Below are 17,342 nucleotides of genomic sequence, written 5' to 3'. Positions count from 1 at the left end.
GTACATTTCTTTTTAGGCACTTGTGTCCATTTTTAGGGTTTTGTCACTTTTTGCCTATATATAGGCGGCCTGGCCTTCCACTTTCATTATCCATCATTGATCCTTCCTAATCAACCAACCCTCCCCATTCTCTCATTCCCCTACTACCATCTAGCATCCACATTGACGTGTAGGGCTGTGTGTTGGGATTGACTATTGCAACCTTGTACCTTCAGCCATTGCAATCACATTGTTCCTTCTTCCCCTATGTTCTCTCTATCTCCTTCTCTCTGTGTTCACTTTCCTCTTTTCATTGCATACACTCACAATTTCTTGTTATTAGCCTTCTTGTTTTCCTCTCTAATACCCACTATAAAAGCCTTTGTGGAGCCACATTCACTTGCCCCTCTCTCTTTAAATCTCTCATCTACAAAGAAATGCTCGTCTATGGAATACAAACACAATTGTACAACAAACACAAGAACCGATAAAGAAACACAATTAGGGTTAGGGTTAACACAAAGACAATGAGCACAAAAGATAATGAAATCAATAAGTAGTGGTTCAAGTGGCTTGTAAACATATGTGAGGCGGCCACTAAGAGCTCTCATCCCATGCCTAATGATAGCATCCCCTCTTGCCTACATAGCCATTGCCTAGGGAGCCATCATTTGATGATGAGGTTGTGAGCATGAGTATGAGAGTGTCTCATCATCCAACGCTAAGGAGTCATCTTTAGACTCACTTGATGGACACTTAGATGGTTCTCATGATAATGATGATGATAGTGATGCCTTATCATAGGCCTCTCTCTTTTTTGTATCATTGTATCCACTATGATCCATGTACGTATTATTATGTATGTTGTTGTATCACATGTTGCGCATGAGATCACAAGGGCCTAGCATATACCAATTTTGGCTTTTAACCTCATGTTTTCATTTTATCTTATAATGGCCCAGTTTAAACACGTACTCTATCATTTATAGTTTTTTTTTAATCAAGTTAATTTTCTTTTTTGTACTAATATCATACCGCATCTTATAAAATCTTAAGGTACCATTTAGTACCATAATTTATCGTACCATATTGTATCACACCTTTCATACCTGACAACTACATGCTAACATCAACAGCCTAGGCGGTAGCCATGCAAGCTAGGCGGCGATATCTAGAGGTGGGTGTATAATAAACGCAAGCTCTGACAACCTCTTACAACAATCGCTAGCTGATCTAGATGCTCAACAAGCTAAGAATCCTCTGTAATCAGCAACAAGGGGCTAGACAATAGGTACAAAATGGCAAACAATGGTGGACAGCTCTAACTGAGAGTCTTCCGCAAACAAAGTGTGGACAACAAAGAGTGTTAGGTTAGGATTCAACAACACGCGCACACGCACACACTTGCAGTGAACAAGGAATGGCAAGAGAGGAGAGTGTTGGAAAGTCATATCCACTATGTAAAAATGATGATGAAAGTACAATCCCTAAGATGCTAAGTACCACAACCACTAACTGGTGTTTACATGGGGAAGAAACCCTCCAACTAGAAGGTAAAGAAGTACCCGTGGATAGGGAAGTGTTCACGGCAGAACTATGGAGGAATATGATAAATGTAACTAACCCCCCTTGAGTGAATGATTTGAACATCCACAAGAAATCAACAGATCAATACCCAAATGTGGACACCTGCGTGTCAAAACAACCAACCCAATCATTGTCTATAAATGTATGCAAGCAAAGAGAAGTACCTTCAGGATAGAAAAGGCCCACTATCTGAGTGCCTTTAAGATAGCAAAAGACACATTTGATTGCTTGCCAATGTATAGTACCATGGCTATGCATAGAGCATGTCAACTAAGAGACCCCAAACTGAATATCTGGCCGCATATTATACAAGTTAGACAACCAACAACTTCCTGATCAAGAGAAGCATCAAGGGGATCTCCTACATCCTCAAGTGTAACCTTGTGGCATGTCTCAATTGGAGTAGAGATATGCTTGCAGTCTTGCATCTGAAAACACTCAAGGACCTATCCATTGTACTTAGACTATCACAAAATAATGCCCTCTCAACTACGATAAATTGTATGCCAAGATAGTAATACAAGTGGCCAATATCCATGAAATCAAAAGCATGCTACAATTCAGCCTTTGAAGCTGCAATCTGTGTCTCAAGAAGTCCACTCAACAACATATCATCCACATAAAGGATGAGAATCAAGAGGTTATATCCATCTTTGGGTACATAAAGCATGATTTTAGTATATGAATTACTAAAACCAAGAGCAATCAAATATGCACATATTTTTTCATACCTACCCTAGGTGTCTACTTCAAACTATAAAGGGCCTTATCCAACCAGCACACTTTGCTTTCAAAGCCTTTCTGAACAAAGCCAGGAGGTTGTGTGACATAAACCTCCTCATGAAGATCACCATTCAGAAAAGCAATCTTTATATCCAACTAATGCACATGCCAATCAAAATGGGAAATCAAAGCAATGATACTACAAAATGGTGGTCATACATACACTAGGTACAAACATTTCCTCATAGTTAATACCATGTTGTTGGACATACACTTTGGCAACAAGATGCATCTTATAGGGATCAATAATACCATCAAATCTGCATTTCAATTTGTAAGCCCACTTTGTGCCTATAGCATGCTTAGCATCAGGCAAGTCACATAACTCCCATGTGCCATATTTATGAATAGAGTTTATTTCTAACTGCATAAATGCCATCCAAGGCTCATCCTCTAAAGCATCATGTAAAGAAACAAGCTCCTTGTTGCATGCAATAGCTCAAAGTGCATCCGCAACCAAGTTACCTTGTGCATGCCAAGTGGCTGCTCTAGTTCTATCAGGAAGTGGAATGGATTATTTGCTATCGCATAGTGTATCCAACAGCCATCTAGGGACTATTTTAGCTTCCCAAATAGCAGTCCTCTCATTGGCTATTTCGTCATCAGCAATGCCTTGATCAATGCACTGAAAATCAAGCTATTGTTCAATGTGTGTTTGCTACCGATTTTGCTTCTGTAAACCCTCAATAGGTTACTGAAATTGGCCAAAATCGAGTACACTTTGCTGAAACAATGGTAACAAATTGCCAAGCATATCCACAAGTCCCACATTGGGCTGATTTTTGCAGTCGATGAAGGACTAACCAGCATGTTCAATAAATACCATATCTCTACTGACAAAAATCTTGTTCATGGAAGGTTGATGCAAGCAATACCCTTAACTTTCTGCATTGTAACCGATGAAAATGCATTTAGAAACCTTGTCTTGCAATTTATGTCTTAATGGTTGTGGCATCAAAGCATATGCCAAATATCCAAAGACACAAACGTGTGACAGCATTGGTTTCCTTGTAAACACTTCTGATTCGTGCAACAAAGCATATGCCCAATAATAACAAGTCATGTCATCAATGAAGGCAACAAAGTACAAGTATTCTTTGATGGATTTGACATGCATGGGTCCACAAACATCATTTATATACAAGCTGTAATTTCTGATCAACACGCATAGATCCACCTTTGGGAAATGAAGCACAATGCATTTTGCGAAGTACACAACTCTTTGAACCAGATACATAACCCCAAAGTTGTTTGGCGACCAAAACATGTCTCATCATTTATGCCCACATCGAATAATTTGTGCCATTCAATTTATTAGAATCCACAAACATGTTTAGCAACCGATTTGTCACAACAACTACTACCAAATTGTAGGTGCAGCCAAATGAAAAAGCAAAGAAAGGACCCAAAAACTTACAAGTTTGCGTATTATAGATGATATTGAAGAAAAATCTATAGTTGAGAAGGCTCCAATGTTCGCAAATGTCGGTGTAGAAGATGATGAATTTGGACAAATTTCACAAAAGCTCCAAATTTACTTGCTTAAATTTGGTGAAACTTGGGCTCGAAGATGAAAAGCCCGAGATTTTTGGCATGAAATTGGGAAATTTTTTTGCACCAAACACAAAATCCCCAAACAAAGGACTGTGGGACTCAAAGCCTTATTAAAGATTAATATTTAATAATATTTTTCAACCTATACTGTCAAAGCTGAAAGAGATTAACGAGCCATGATGTGGTAGAGACCAATCGGCTGTCTGTCAGGCAATTTGACATGTCTAGACCCCATGAACACGCAGGCAACGAATTTGCACGCTAGTTGAGGAAGACCAAATGGTTGGGCTGAAACAAGCGAGAATGTGCAAGCTGTAGACCAGGCAGATTTGATGCGGTGCAACAGGCAGGACAGGAATGGATCAGTAATCTACACATGCTAATCATGGGACAGGTCGCTACGCAATTTTGGAACTATCACAAGCAGGCTGTAATCATGGGTGGCACCTAAAAAGAGGTATGGCTATGATACCACAGTTAGGTTAGGATTCAGCAACATGCATACACTCACCCACTCACAATGAACAAGAGAACAACAAGACATGAGTCTTGGAAAGTCACATCCACTATGTGAGAATGATAATGAAAGTACAATCCTTAAGGTACTAAGTACCACACACCCCTAACGAGTGTTCACATGAGGAAAAAACCTTCTCTAACTAGAAGGCCAAAAGTATTCATGGATAAGGGAGCCTTCACACCAAAACTACAAAGGAACACGATAAGTGTAACAAAGAGATAGCATCTACAAGCTACAAAAATGAGATTGAGCCTAAGTGGTGGGCAACCTATCTATTTATAAATGGCTGAATCGTCCCAAATTAGGGTTTGGCTTATAGGACACAAACACTATCTAGGAACACTTTTTTTTTAATGAAAGTTTTCATAATCTTATTCATTAAGCTTGTTTTGGGACCGTTTTAAGTGGCTAATCAACATGTAATCCATTTTTTGCTCAACAACATCATGCTCCAAGACAAGCAAAAGTAGCTCTTTCCAAAGAAGTGTGTCATAAACCTTGGTTGTAAGCATGCTGGTGTAGAAAACATCATCCTTTGGAGATGGCAACTAGATAAGAAGAATCATCGCCATGTCCTCCGATAAGATAGTCCAACCAAGGGATGCAAGCTCATCCACATATCCTCCAACTTATTGATGTGATTCTTTATAGGGGGAGTATCTATTAGAAGTGGATCCAGCAATGGAAGCATAAACAGATGCTATAATAAATTATTGAACAAAGGACAGAAGAGAAAAACACAGAAGAACACCACAAAGAAGAGAACTCAAAAGAATGCTTGGAAAATGGAATCCATATACCAAACACAAGAGTGTCACATATAACAGTGAGACACTAGCTCGCAAGCAATGGCACCGGCTTCCTCTCTCCAAATAACCTATAGGTGATAATGATTGACTAAGGAGGGAGCCCGAAATAAATAGAAGAAAAATATACCATAAATGGCAACGGATTGGCCAGCAATAAATGCACAAATACACATCATAATGACCGTAATAAAATGCCTAAAATACCTATTAATGTCAAGCGTGACCTAGACTCACGCACGACCTGACCAAAATGCTAACATCGTCTCTCAAATCATGGGTAATTTGATACAATACAATGATACAATAATTATAACTCATCATAATCTATACAACAAAGAACCACCAAAATAGGACCATGGATACCCAAGCAATGGGTGATCAAGCCACCACCAAGGTGCCTTGGAGAGAACCTTATGTTGATGTCGATCGCACTAGCTTCTAAAACATAGAGAGGAGTCATAATAGATCTTTGTGTTTGTCAACAATGTCTCATAGTAGCATACAAGACCATACTATCAAAAACGCCTCTGAACATATGTGACTATGGATTTCCCCGCCTCTAGCCAAACCACCAAAGTTTCCCCTCATGTGAGCTCGAACTAAGAGTCAATCTCGCTCTCTATGAAGTAACAACCCATCATGAACCTGGAGGTCAATCCCAACCCCAATATTTGAACTTGCCAGACTTCAATTGATGCGTCAACGAAGTCCCTCTCTGGAACATGTGCACCAATATACCTATATAGATGAGGCTCACCTACCCCACCTCACCACCCTCTCACACTCCCTCGCTGGAACTGGAGAGTTGTAAGGGATGACCACATCACCTACACTAGAAAGCGAAAGGAGGGACTACCAAGCCCTTCCCCAGATCTCTGAAGAAGATAACCATGTCTAAACCTTGGCCTTGGCCTTGGTTGAAGGATTCAAGTCGGAGTCAGAGGAGGCGGAGGAGTTCATGTCATGCTTTTGGCTCTTCTCCTCTTCGTCCTCAAAGCCACTAACTCTTTGAAATCCTTGCCCAAATGTCCCTTCTTACCACATTGATAACACTAGACCTTCAACTTCTCCTTCCTGACACCCCTCTCTGAATCTGTGAATGCTTCACTAGAACCACTAGATTGCGATGGAAGCCTCCTCTGTAACCACAAAGTCATCTCATGCTCAAGCAGCATCAAGGACATCTGTAGAAAACTGACGAGTATAGATGACATTTGAGCCCTCAAAGCATTGGCCACTCCATAAAACTTTGGAGGGAGCTTGTAGAGCACAATCCCCACAAGATGTGCCTCTGGAAGGGTGGACTACATGTGATGAAGCTAGTCCTATATCTGTGTGACGTGAAATAAGAAAGACTGAATCGTATCCTTTGGCTCCAACTTCTTCTACCGGAGCTATCCATAAAGAGTGATGGCAAACATAAGTGAAGGAGCCTTGTACATCCAAAGCTTCGCTCGAATCTCTAGAGCAGTTCTACAGGAGGTGACCGTCAAAAGGACTTCTTTAGAGATATAGTGAAGAAGAGCAGAATATGCACAGACATCATCGTTATCCCATGTGAGCACAGCTTCTGCATAGTTATCCTCATTGAAATCAATTGGAAGAGGAGTAGGACGTTCAAGACGCTCAAAGACTCCAAACACAACGTATCATAACCGCTTTTGCACAACCCATGCTCTCATAACAGCACTCCATGTTAGGTAATCAAGGCCATGTAATTTGTCATCAATGGAACAATAGGGGGGGCCATCTGGAGAGGATAGGGAGAGAATAAAGGAAAGAAGAGGAGGACAAAGAGAAAGTATAGCCAAATCAACAACAGAGACTGCACTACAAAGTTCACACATGGTGGATAATAGCTTATCACAAAAATCACAAAGCTGAAATCAGAAAAATCTGTAGAGACTGAGCTAGAAGATGCTGCCCAAACTGTACCGACAGCAAAGGCTGAAAACGCATGTATGCTGAGCAGTCGGCAACAGTTAAGGAGCCGCCTAATGCAGCACAGAGAACACACTGAAAACACAGATTGGGAAGTACAAAATGCAGGTTCACGGCGCAATAAATGCAGGAAATGCATATCTGCACGGGTCTCAACAGCACGATTTGCAGCAGAAAACAGTTGCCTGATCAGCAAATGGAATAGGAAGACCTGAAATCAGTAGAAAAGTGTAGCAAGGGCATAGATCCTAAAATCTAATACCATGTCAAAAGCGGATGTAGCAATGGAAGCATAAACAGATGCTATAATAAACTGTTGAACACAAGGACAGAAGAGAAAAACATAGAAGAACGCTGCAAAGAAGAGAACTTAGAACAATGCTTGGGAAATGGAATCCATATACCAAACACGAGAATATTGCATATAACAATGAGTCATTGGCTCACAAGCAATGGCACTATCGCCCTCTTTCCACAGAACCTATAGGTGATAATGATTGACTAAGGAGGGAGCCCAAAATAAATAGGACAAAAATATGCCATAAATGGCAGCAAATCGGCCAGCAATAAATGCCCACATACACATCATAATGACCATAACAAAATCCCTAGAATGCCTAGTAATGTCAGGCATAAATTAGACTCACACGAGCTGACCAAACTGCTAACAATATCATCAATAGAGAGCATCCTGAGTATAACCAGCCTTCCTCCTCGAATATGGTAAATAACATGATTAAGCACTATTTACATCAATTAACAAATTCACAAAACTAAAATGCACACTTTACCATGTAATCTTGAACATTGGACACCCTGTTGGCCCCAAAACTGGTGTCCCTTTCGATATTTATTTAACTTAATTGAAGAAAAAGTTGATGCACAATGGGATTCTCCCAATCCCTTTCCATATTCCAACTTCCCATGCTCTACAAAATGACCAGCAAGTCTCCAATCTGATTTGTCCTTTAATTCAAGCAATCAATTGGCATTCACCCACATGGAAAATGCCCCAAATTCAATGATTTGCTAGTCCCTCCACTTGAATAGGCTAAAAATAGCTTCAGCCCTGTTGAATCCAAGTCTTGGAGCTTCCGATTTCTTGCATGCTTCCTGAGGCTGTTGCTGCTGCTAAACCCTAATTTTTGTTGTAGATTAGGGTTTACAGTAGAGAAATTTGAAATTTCTCAGTCTCTGGTGATCTCAATGCTATAATCTTCGAAGCAAGGCTGTAGAAAAGCCAGGAGATGAGAGAGAATATTGAGGAGAGAGAAATTTCAGACTTTCTTCGCGAAGAACTGAAGAAAATCTGTCATTTACTACTACTGCCATGTCTCAACAGCTTGTAGATGCAAAGAACTAAAGAAAATCAGTCATTTGCTACTACTACCCTGTCTCAACAACCTATAGATGTTGTCACCTACTATTGATTGGTCTTCTCCTACCTCTGGTTGCCTCAGAAGGTCCTCCAATGGCTGCAAATCAAATCAGCAGCATCTCCCCCCTCTCTCTTGCAAGCTGAATACACTAAAAATACCTCTCTTCAACCTCTAAATACATTTTTCAATCTTATATGGATATTTTTGACAAGTGACAACCTTTCCATTTGGTTTTTCTAGCATTATCCATAATTAAATATTAATTTTCAATCTTTAAATACTAAAAATTTATCTAATAATTATTTCGGTGCCCTAAAAAATAATCTAACTGGCCAATAATTAAATTGGCTAGGCAATTTCCATTCCGGAGTGTCTTTGCGCCATCTTTGACCATCAGATTCGCATTAGGTACCATTAAACGTCACTTCCCTAGTGTCACCAACTAGCACTAGATACCACCAAGTATCTATGCGGCATAACTTATAGTAACTTTTGTCTTTGACATCCCGTGATTTCCTCCAGTCCCGGGCTCGTAAATTTACGCTAATCCCAGTTACATCTCACATGTGCAACATTTACTTTAACCATGTGATTAAAAATTAATCCACATGTTAAGTGAGGTTTTCAAAATACATGTCCTCATGACAGCCCTCCCCCTTAAAATCCTTGCAATTGTCCTCGATCGCACTACCAAATGCATCAAAAGCAAAATAGTGAATTGGAATTTCCAAAAGGCATCATAGTTAACACAACATTGTGCATTGTTGCTTGACCATTCCATATGTCCAACACATGCTGAAAACTACCAACCAATAGCATAATATAAGACTCACAAAGAATCTCAAAAACATTGCCAGATTATCATGTGATATGTATATTTCTCATGAGCTCAACTCATCCGGCAAAACAAAACCATAACATAGCATAACCAAGCATAAACCATGGCTAAAATATCAATGACATCATAATATATGTTGTTGTCCATGGAACCAAATGTAAACCATTGAAAACTGAGCATAATCTTATCATAAACTGATCACTTGCTGATCTGAGAACTTATCACAAACTACTGCAAATGTGACCCCAAACTGATCACAAACTCATTGTAAAAACTAACCAACAATCAACGCAAAAACTGATGCAAAACTAATCCCAAAAGTAACTATAAATGGTTTAGTTGATCAAAAACTGAGCTGAAACGGATCAAAATTTGTCTCAAAATTGAGACAAAATTCATGCTAAATTGATCATAAGCTGATGCAAAAATATAGTTCCAGTGTCCGGGTGAAACTCATACTCATTTGCATACATCTCACAATGACTAGTACATTAAGTAGTGACCTCATGGCAAACATACTGTCAGCGCAGTACCTTGGATGCATGTTGAATACATTCGAGATCCACTACATATAAGAGCTATCCATAACCGAAGGAGTGGAAGTGCTACCTTTCCCTTGAGCATTAGGCAATACTCTGGACCCTTGCTCTGCTGAACCTGACGGAGCCCGAACTAAAGTCAGCTCTAACTGAAAGGCATCTAGATAAAGCTACAACAATTGAGGATGGTCTGCCAAGTCATCCTCTTCCATCCATTTGACATCCGTTGGTGAATAATTCTGAAATTTCACCAAGTATCTCCTGGAAACTTTACCTTTGACTTTTTTTCCTTATATACCAAAATCTGCTCAGATACCAAAATCTCATCCAACTCTTGAACCTCATGTTGAATTTCAACAAACATATCCTCTAGCACATCACCATGAAAAGGCCTCAACAAATTGACATGAAAGGCATTGTGTATCCGCCAATGTGGACGTAATTTCAGCCGATATGCCACGTCACTGATCTTCTCCAACACTTGGAAGGGTCTGTAGTATCTCATACTCAACTTTAGATACAATCTTTCTCTTCCTTTCATCTTTTTCAACCTTGCATTTTCAAAACGCAGCAATACATAATCACCCTCTACAAACTGAAAAGTACGTCTGTGGCTATCAAATGCCCTCTTTTGTTTTTCTTGTGATCTCTAAAGTGCATATTTTATCTTTGCATAGGCCTTGACCATGAGCTCCAAGAATTCAAGATATCCAATCGGAATGATCTTAAGAATAAGATGGCTAAGTATTGGCATTTCCTCATTGAGTTTGCCACAACTAGAGCCTAAAAGTCGATGATGACCAAGTCGCCCTGTTCCTTGACATGTTGCCTAAAAAATATTTTAAATTCATGCAACATATAATATCACAATCTACCTTATTAATCTTTACAAATGTGAGTGTCAATTGTTGCATTACGCACAAATGTTTGACCAAGTTCATAAGAGACTCACTTTGCCATCTTTAGAGGGGAACCTTGTTTTCACTCCCCAAAAAGGAAAGCAAGGAAAAGACAAGAACAATGCTCAATCTAGAAACACTAGTGATAAGAAGGGAACTCTCTACCTTTCCTAAAATCAAGATGGCAAAATGTCCCGAAGAAAAATAGGTTTTGCTAACATTGCCAAAAGACAAGTCAATTCAAAGATAAGGATCAATCTAAGGCCAAGGGCACCCAAGCAAATCCCCTGCCCCCTCCCCCTCCCCCAAAAAAAAACAACTCAAACCTCAACCCTATGAAGATAGATAGGTTTTGTACGGAGAAAACATAAAATGTACAAACACGATTAAAATACAATAACTTAGACAAAAATGCAAGGACACAAATAAAGAAGAAAGATAGCTCTAAAGTAAATGAATGAATTATGTAAATGAATGAACATGTGTACGAAATGCTCAAAGGGATAGCGATCCAATAATCAATGGCTCTCATGGGAGTGGGCTGAGGGATTAGTGGGAGTGTGAGGTCTATCACTTTGTTTGCAAATAAAGAGATTCCAATTCTTCTTAATTTGTCTTGCATTGTTTGTTCTTTGCTCGAATTCTATTCACTGCACCATGTAACTTTACACACCCATGGTGCGTAAAGTTGTAAGGCCTCCATTATAAGAAGCCATATGTAAGCCCAAACATGGTTGGGTCTAGACTTCTGTCAAATAAGCTCAATGTGACTAAATGGTGAATGGTGACTTTGGATCTAGCCTCCATAGAGTGGTTAAGTTGATAGCTATATATAAAAAGCACAATGCATCAAGCTGTAGGGTCTGGAAGTTATTAGGGACCCCTCTTTTGGGTCCAAGGACTGCAAAGACAACCCCTGATTAGGGGGTCACAAGGAGACCTTCATGGTCAGGGTTTGGGGCCAATGTGATAAAGGGAATTTCCTTGGTCAACTATCAAAAGTTAATAATAGGGTATGTCGAGCAACTAACATTAGGATTTGCACCTAGTCGTAATTATAGCACATAAACCACTAATTTATTCTTCTTAAAACAATTCCAAATGGTAATTAATGCTAAAATCACCAAAAACAAATGGCTTCATTTTTGACAATAGAACAAATACACCCCCAATCCTCCGTAAATAGGAATCTTGTGTTTATGTATCCTCATTCCAACCAGCCACACTATCAACTCTCTCATCACCCACTCTTACCCACACCACTTCTAAAAACATCGTCAATTCATAGAGTTCGTTCACGTGTTACCCTTGCTATATCAAAGAGTTACCAATAGTCTAGCGACTAGTTTTCACTACTCGTAAAGCTATATTTGTTGCTCCATCGTACCAACTATATTTGCTAACAACAAGCCTATTTCACCTCATGCATCTACATTTGGGCTGCACATAGGCCACCTTGCCAATCCCCTCCATGTGGAGCCATAAAAAGGTGACTCCAAGAACCTTGATCATTCATTCACCCGATGAAAGATCATCTAGTAAGTTTTAAGCTCTTACACTTAGAATTTTGTCTAGATTGACATATAAGCTTCACAATGGATGTCCATGGGTGGACAAAGACTTAATTGTATCAATTTACTTGCAAATAAAGAAATCTCAGTTCTTCTCTAGTTTGTTGTGTACTCTCTATTTTTTCCTCAAGTTACTTTTATTACACCATGTAATTTTATATAGATGTGATAGACAGCTGTCCGTTTTGTCAACTTATCAAAGTGACCTCCCTATTTAGATCCTTCTATTTTACATGTCCCACTTCCCCAACGGACATGGCACATAAACGCATGTATAACTACATCTAAATAAACTAACTCATTACCCTAATCAGGACAAAACACGCTCAATTGTCCCATCTTGTCAGCAAGCTACCCTACTATAGCACGTGTAGATGACATTTATACGCATCCTGCACAATGCGAATCATGCAAAACGGAATATAGACAAGCTTGCTTAATGCCTTCGAGCTGCATGCTTCAATGTGAGCAAGACTCTGAGCTTCAAGGTGCTAGGTACACAATCTCAGACATAGGATAGTCGTATCGCAACAAATTGTTGGCAACGGCCATCGGAACATGAACAGGCTAAATGTGTACTGGTGGTTCAGACTGTGACAGCAATACTCCCAAGTTTCATATCTTTCAAGCAAGATAACTCAATTCATATCAGACTGGCAGGACCAGCCACCACTAATGAAGCTCTTACAGAAATGGTGAGTAGGGTTTAGGGTTCAGGGCTTTTCTATGCATACCAATACGGTATCCTATTGCGCCAAAGGTAGGCTAGGCTACGCAATCATAAGCAGGCCAATCTGCGTACTAGCAATTTAGACTGCGATGGCCGCATTCTTGTTATCACATCTTCCAATCAATAAGACTCAGTGCATATCAGGCTGGCGTCAGCAACCATGACCGTGGGAGTTCGTTCAAAACCGACCAGATGAAACACATGCGCGTGCCATTAGCGGTCAACTGCCACGCTGATATTCACTCCACTTCATGCGTACATCGCCTGGACAGATGCAAGCAGCTTCTATATTGTCCGAAGATCCATTGCCAAGAACAGAGCAGTAGGACAGGCCTATTGCGGGACCATTGCATCTTAGATAGACTAGCAGGACGGTTTCCAGGAGTACCTTGGGGTTCTGGAACTGCGTGAGACGAGACAAGCTTGCTTCGAGCTGTTTTAGCTTCATCTCTTTTTCCCCTTTCCTGTGCAGGATGATCCCAGATGCCAGTTTTTAACTGTTCACACATCCAGCTACTCTTTTGTACTTGTAAGTTGTAGCATCATCCCTGAGGGCTAGTTACAGCATCGTGCCTAATAAGGGCGGTTCACACCATGCAAACAGCCATTTAAAAAAAATTTGGCACGTGGCGAACCCTGATTGAGTAGCAGCATGTCCAGCATGTCCACTCTCAGCCATTCTTCATGCACCCACATAAACCACCTAGTTATCAAGAACTAGGCGTTCCGCGCCTAGACTCGCCCCGGCACTTCGTGCGGGGACGGGTGCGATTTTTGCGGGGGGGCGGGTGCCAGGTGGGGGGCTCCCACGTGGCACCCACCCCCACCTCTCCTTAACTAATAGTATAGATGTCATACTTGGTATGACTTTTACGTCCAATCATGTATTCACCCTAATGATGAGGAGCACAATGACAATGGGATGAATGGATTTCATGATGTCGAGAGTTAAAGTAAATGCTTAGGATTGTGTCGCACCCTTTGTGTAGAGGGTTACAAGAGCTATTGCGTAAACGTCTTGCCTTTAGTGTTGCACCTAGCACTAAAAGGGTTAAGGTATGAGTCGTTTTGTTAGAGACAATGTAACGGTTGCCAAAGTGAAGCTTTTGATTTGTTTGGACAAGAAGATTCATGTGATGTGGTTCAAGTTGATCAATCATTTGCAAATAACTTTATGTAAATATATTAAATAAGAGTATTTTTCAAGGCACACTTTAGAAAAACTTACAAGTGTTTAATTTGTATTGAAAATAGGTGTGTGAAATTATCATATTTATATTGTGGATTTTATTGTTATTATTCATTGCACAATAATGACTCATTGCACATGTATACGTGTAGCACTAATTGCAATGTGTTGGGTAAATGGCTAAGAATTTAATTGCACGTATTAATATTATACAAAACTATTGATTACATGCACCAAAGTGCTCCCATGGTAAATATAAAAGATCAAGATATCTTGTTTCTCTAACCACTAATTATTTGCTCACCATAAACATGAAACACATTAAATTCTTAGTCATTTGCCTATCATAATGTGACTGATGCCACACATATACATGTGCAACAAGTCACTGTTATCTAATGAATTGCTCCCTTGGTAACCCTTTCCTTCCTTGAACTTGGAACACCTCTACCAAGACTAGAAATCAATTTATCTTAAAGCAAGCATTTATAGATCAAAACATATCACTTGCTTATCAAGGATCGTGTATGGTTAATAAATAAGAGAAATTCCTTGTGGATTCTCTCCAAGGGCAGAGCAGGGTGGAAATGTATACTAATTGTGGGATTGCACAATGCAACACTTTTTAAGTACAAAATATTCAATTAGAGAATGTTGGGTGTGCGATGTCCCACTTGCTATAGCCCTCTCACAACACACCATTTCAAATGGATCCTACCTTTTTTATACTATAGCTAAGGAGACCTCTTATTGTAGGTTTTTAGCTGTCTCAATTGCTCAACAGATATGGTCTCTCCTATGTTGAGTTTGGTGTTCAATTTGCCAAAAGCTCCATGCATTTGTAAGGACCAAGTTTTTGAAAATCCCTAATTTGTAGGTTCCATGTAGGCACATGTACTAGTGGTTTTCCACTTTGTACACTTTTGGGGGTGTTGGATAATTGGGCCATCCATAATGCTTTCATTTTTAATTCTTGTTCTAGCATGCATAGCCATGTTGATCACTTGTGAGGCCTCCTTCAATGGTAGTTGAGCACCATCAAGTATGTGGGTATTGTGATTATACTTAGGAGTTGCATGACTCTTGTACATTCTTCATAATTAATTACTTACTATGAGAGGGGGGGAGGGTGTGTGTGTGTATTGTACATGTGCATCCACATGTTACTAAGGTTATGGCTCCAACATGAGATAGGGGATGAAGCCATATAACATAATAGTGTCATAACACCTCTTTTAACTACATTGAAGGAAGGAAGGCACGAAATGAGGCACACCCCCCCCAAAAAAAAAAAAAGCTTGAAAAAACTAATGAAAAGGTTCAACCTAGTTAGGTGAACATGACTCCCTCGCCCACTATTAATGAGAGTACACACTCATGTGTACAATACCATGTCACTACCTTTGTATGATTATTTTGCATTCATCTTGTATAATTGTATATACAATCTTAATGCACTTCCCACATACAAAAACACACACACTCACAAGCTCACATGAAACACGCTACCTCACACTTCATGGTCACACCCCACCTTGTGTGAAAATCACCTTGCACATTAATGCCATAAGAATAGAGATTGATATGTAGTATACTAACAATTTAATGTCTTGCCTTTATGGTGGGTAATCCAAGTAAGTTAGATCAAGCAAAGCAATATATAATGCACAACATGTGATACTTTGTCTCGCATGTTTTATTTTACATGTGCATTGCACAATAAGGTAGATACAACCCCTTAGGAAGTGCATGTCCCACACTTGAGGATCTAGTTCGTGTAAATGGAGGTGTTCTGCATGACTTAGGGAGACACACCTATCGATCATGTCTTGCCCTTGATATGCCCTAAGTTGTGATGTGGGGGAGGGCTAGGGTGGTCCCTAGGTGAGTGATCGTGACGCTCTTAGAGTACAAACGGGCTGATTTCATTGTTGTGTTCCTTTTTTTGTCCACTTATTTTCTTTTTCCTTCCTCTTTTCTTTTCTCTTTCTTTCTTTTGGCTTTTCTTTTTCCTTCTCTTTTCTTTACATTTTCCTTTTTCTCTTTTCTTTTTTCTTTCTTTTTTTTGGAGTTGTAAAGAAAGCACACTAAGAGGCATCCCGTTTATGAGAAGGGGCCAAGTTGCATGGAGGCTTAAGGGCTTTGCTTGGGAAGGCCCTACTTTGCATATACTCCTTCAAGTTAGCTCTTACATTGAGTGGAGTAGATGACAAAAATGGGTGGTTACACCCAATGAATCTACTATCACTCATGTCTTCTAATAGGTTCATACAAAATGATGGCAAGAGGATGGCTTTGATCATGAGGTGCACCATTGCACAACTATCTATTCCGGCATTGATATAGAAAAAAAAGAGGGGCAGTAACCACTCTTCCTCTACAATAGGTTTTTGTTTTAATAATATTCACAACAACAGACGAAGATAGTTATAGGTAGTGATGATAAATGCAGGATCGGGGCATGAGGAGAAGTCTTTGAGAAAACTTGCTATGGATGGGTAGAGGTCCCTTTTAGTGAAGATCAAGCTTTCTTTAGGGGTCAAGGCTTGCCACCTCGCGGGGTGTTTCATTCATTCCTCTAGCTATCTCCTTTCTAGCCTCTCGTCGCTAAGAGCTTTATGACATCCTTCACCACCCTTGGAGATAGTATCCTATCCAATGTATGAGGGAAGGTGAAGGAGAACTCAATGGGGTGGTCGTAGTTCTCCCATTGCTCCCACACTGCAAGTTCCTAGCCCCAATTTATAGGGTCAAAATCATCGCTTTGAGGGATGGCCACTTGGGGAACTTGCAGTGGCTTGGCTTGGAGCTTTCTACAAGCTAGTTCCACCTCTATGTTTGTGCCTCATCTCCACCATCCTTTCATGTGGTATAGCTTCCTCCCCTTACTCTTCTCATTGTGCTTGTAGTTGCACATCGGGGCTCGATTCATGCACTTATTCTTTCTGTTGTTTGGTCTTGTTCAAAATCCGAGCCTTCTTCTTGGATGGCTCCATTGGCTCTTGTGGAGGCGGCTGCACTTGG

At 40.1% G+C, this 17,342-nt stretch overlaps 1 protein-coding gene across 6 annotated transcripts in view; it reads right to left on the bottom strand.

Annotated features, from left to right (window-relative positions):
• LOC148026778 (S-adenosyl-L-methionine-dependent methyltransferases superfamily protein) overlaps positions 1-13,664 on the bottom strand; it is a 62,450-nt gene extending 48,786 nt beyond the window's left edge. For all 6 annotated transcript variants that reach the window (XR_015692896.1, XM_087691279.1, XM_087691281.1 and 3 more), the window contains exon 1: positions 13,518-13,664. Coding sequence is in view for 5 of the 6 variants with exons in the window: in XM_087691279.1 (XP_087547405.1) it covers positions 13,518-13,577 (60 nt within the window). In the remaining variant the exon portion in view is untranslated. The remainder of the gene's footprint in view (positions 1-13,517) is intronic.
• Positions 13,665-17,342: the final 3,678 nt, after the last annotated feature.

This window comes from Lygodium microphyllum, chromosome 13 (assembly GCF_053477565.2).
Source record: "Lygodium microphyllum isolate KBCC chromosome 13, Lygodium_microphyllum_v1.1.10, whole genome shotgun sequence".
NCBI lineage: Eukaryota > Viridiplantae > Streptophyta > Polypodiopsida > Schizaeales > Lygodiaceae > Lygodium > Lygodium microphyllum.
The sequence above is the reverse complement of the archived record's forward strand: the minus strand, read 5'-3'. Positions and strand labels throughout refer to the sequence as shown.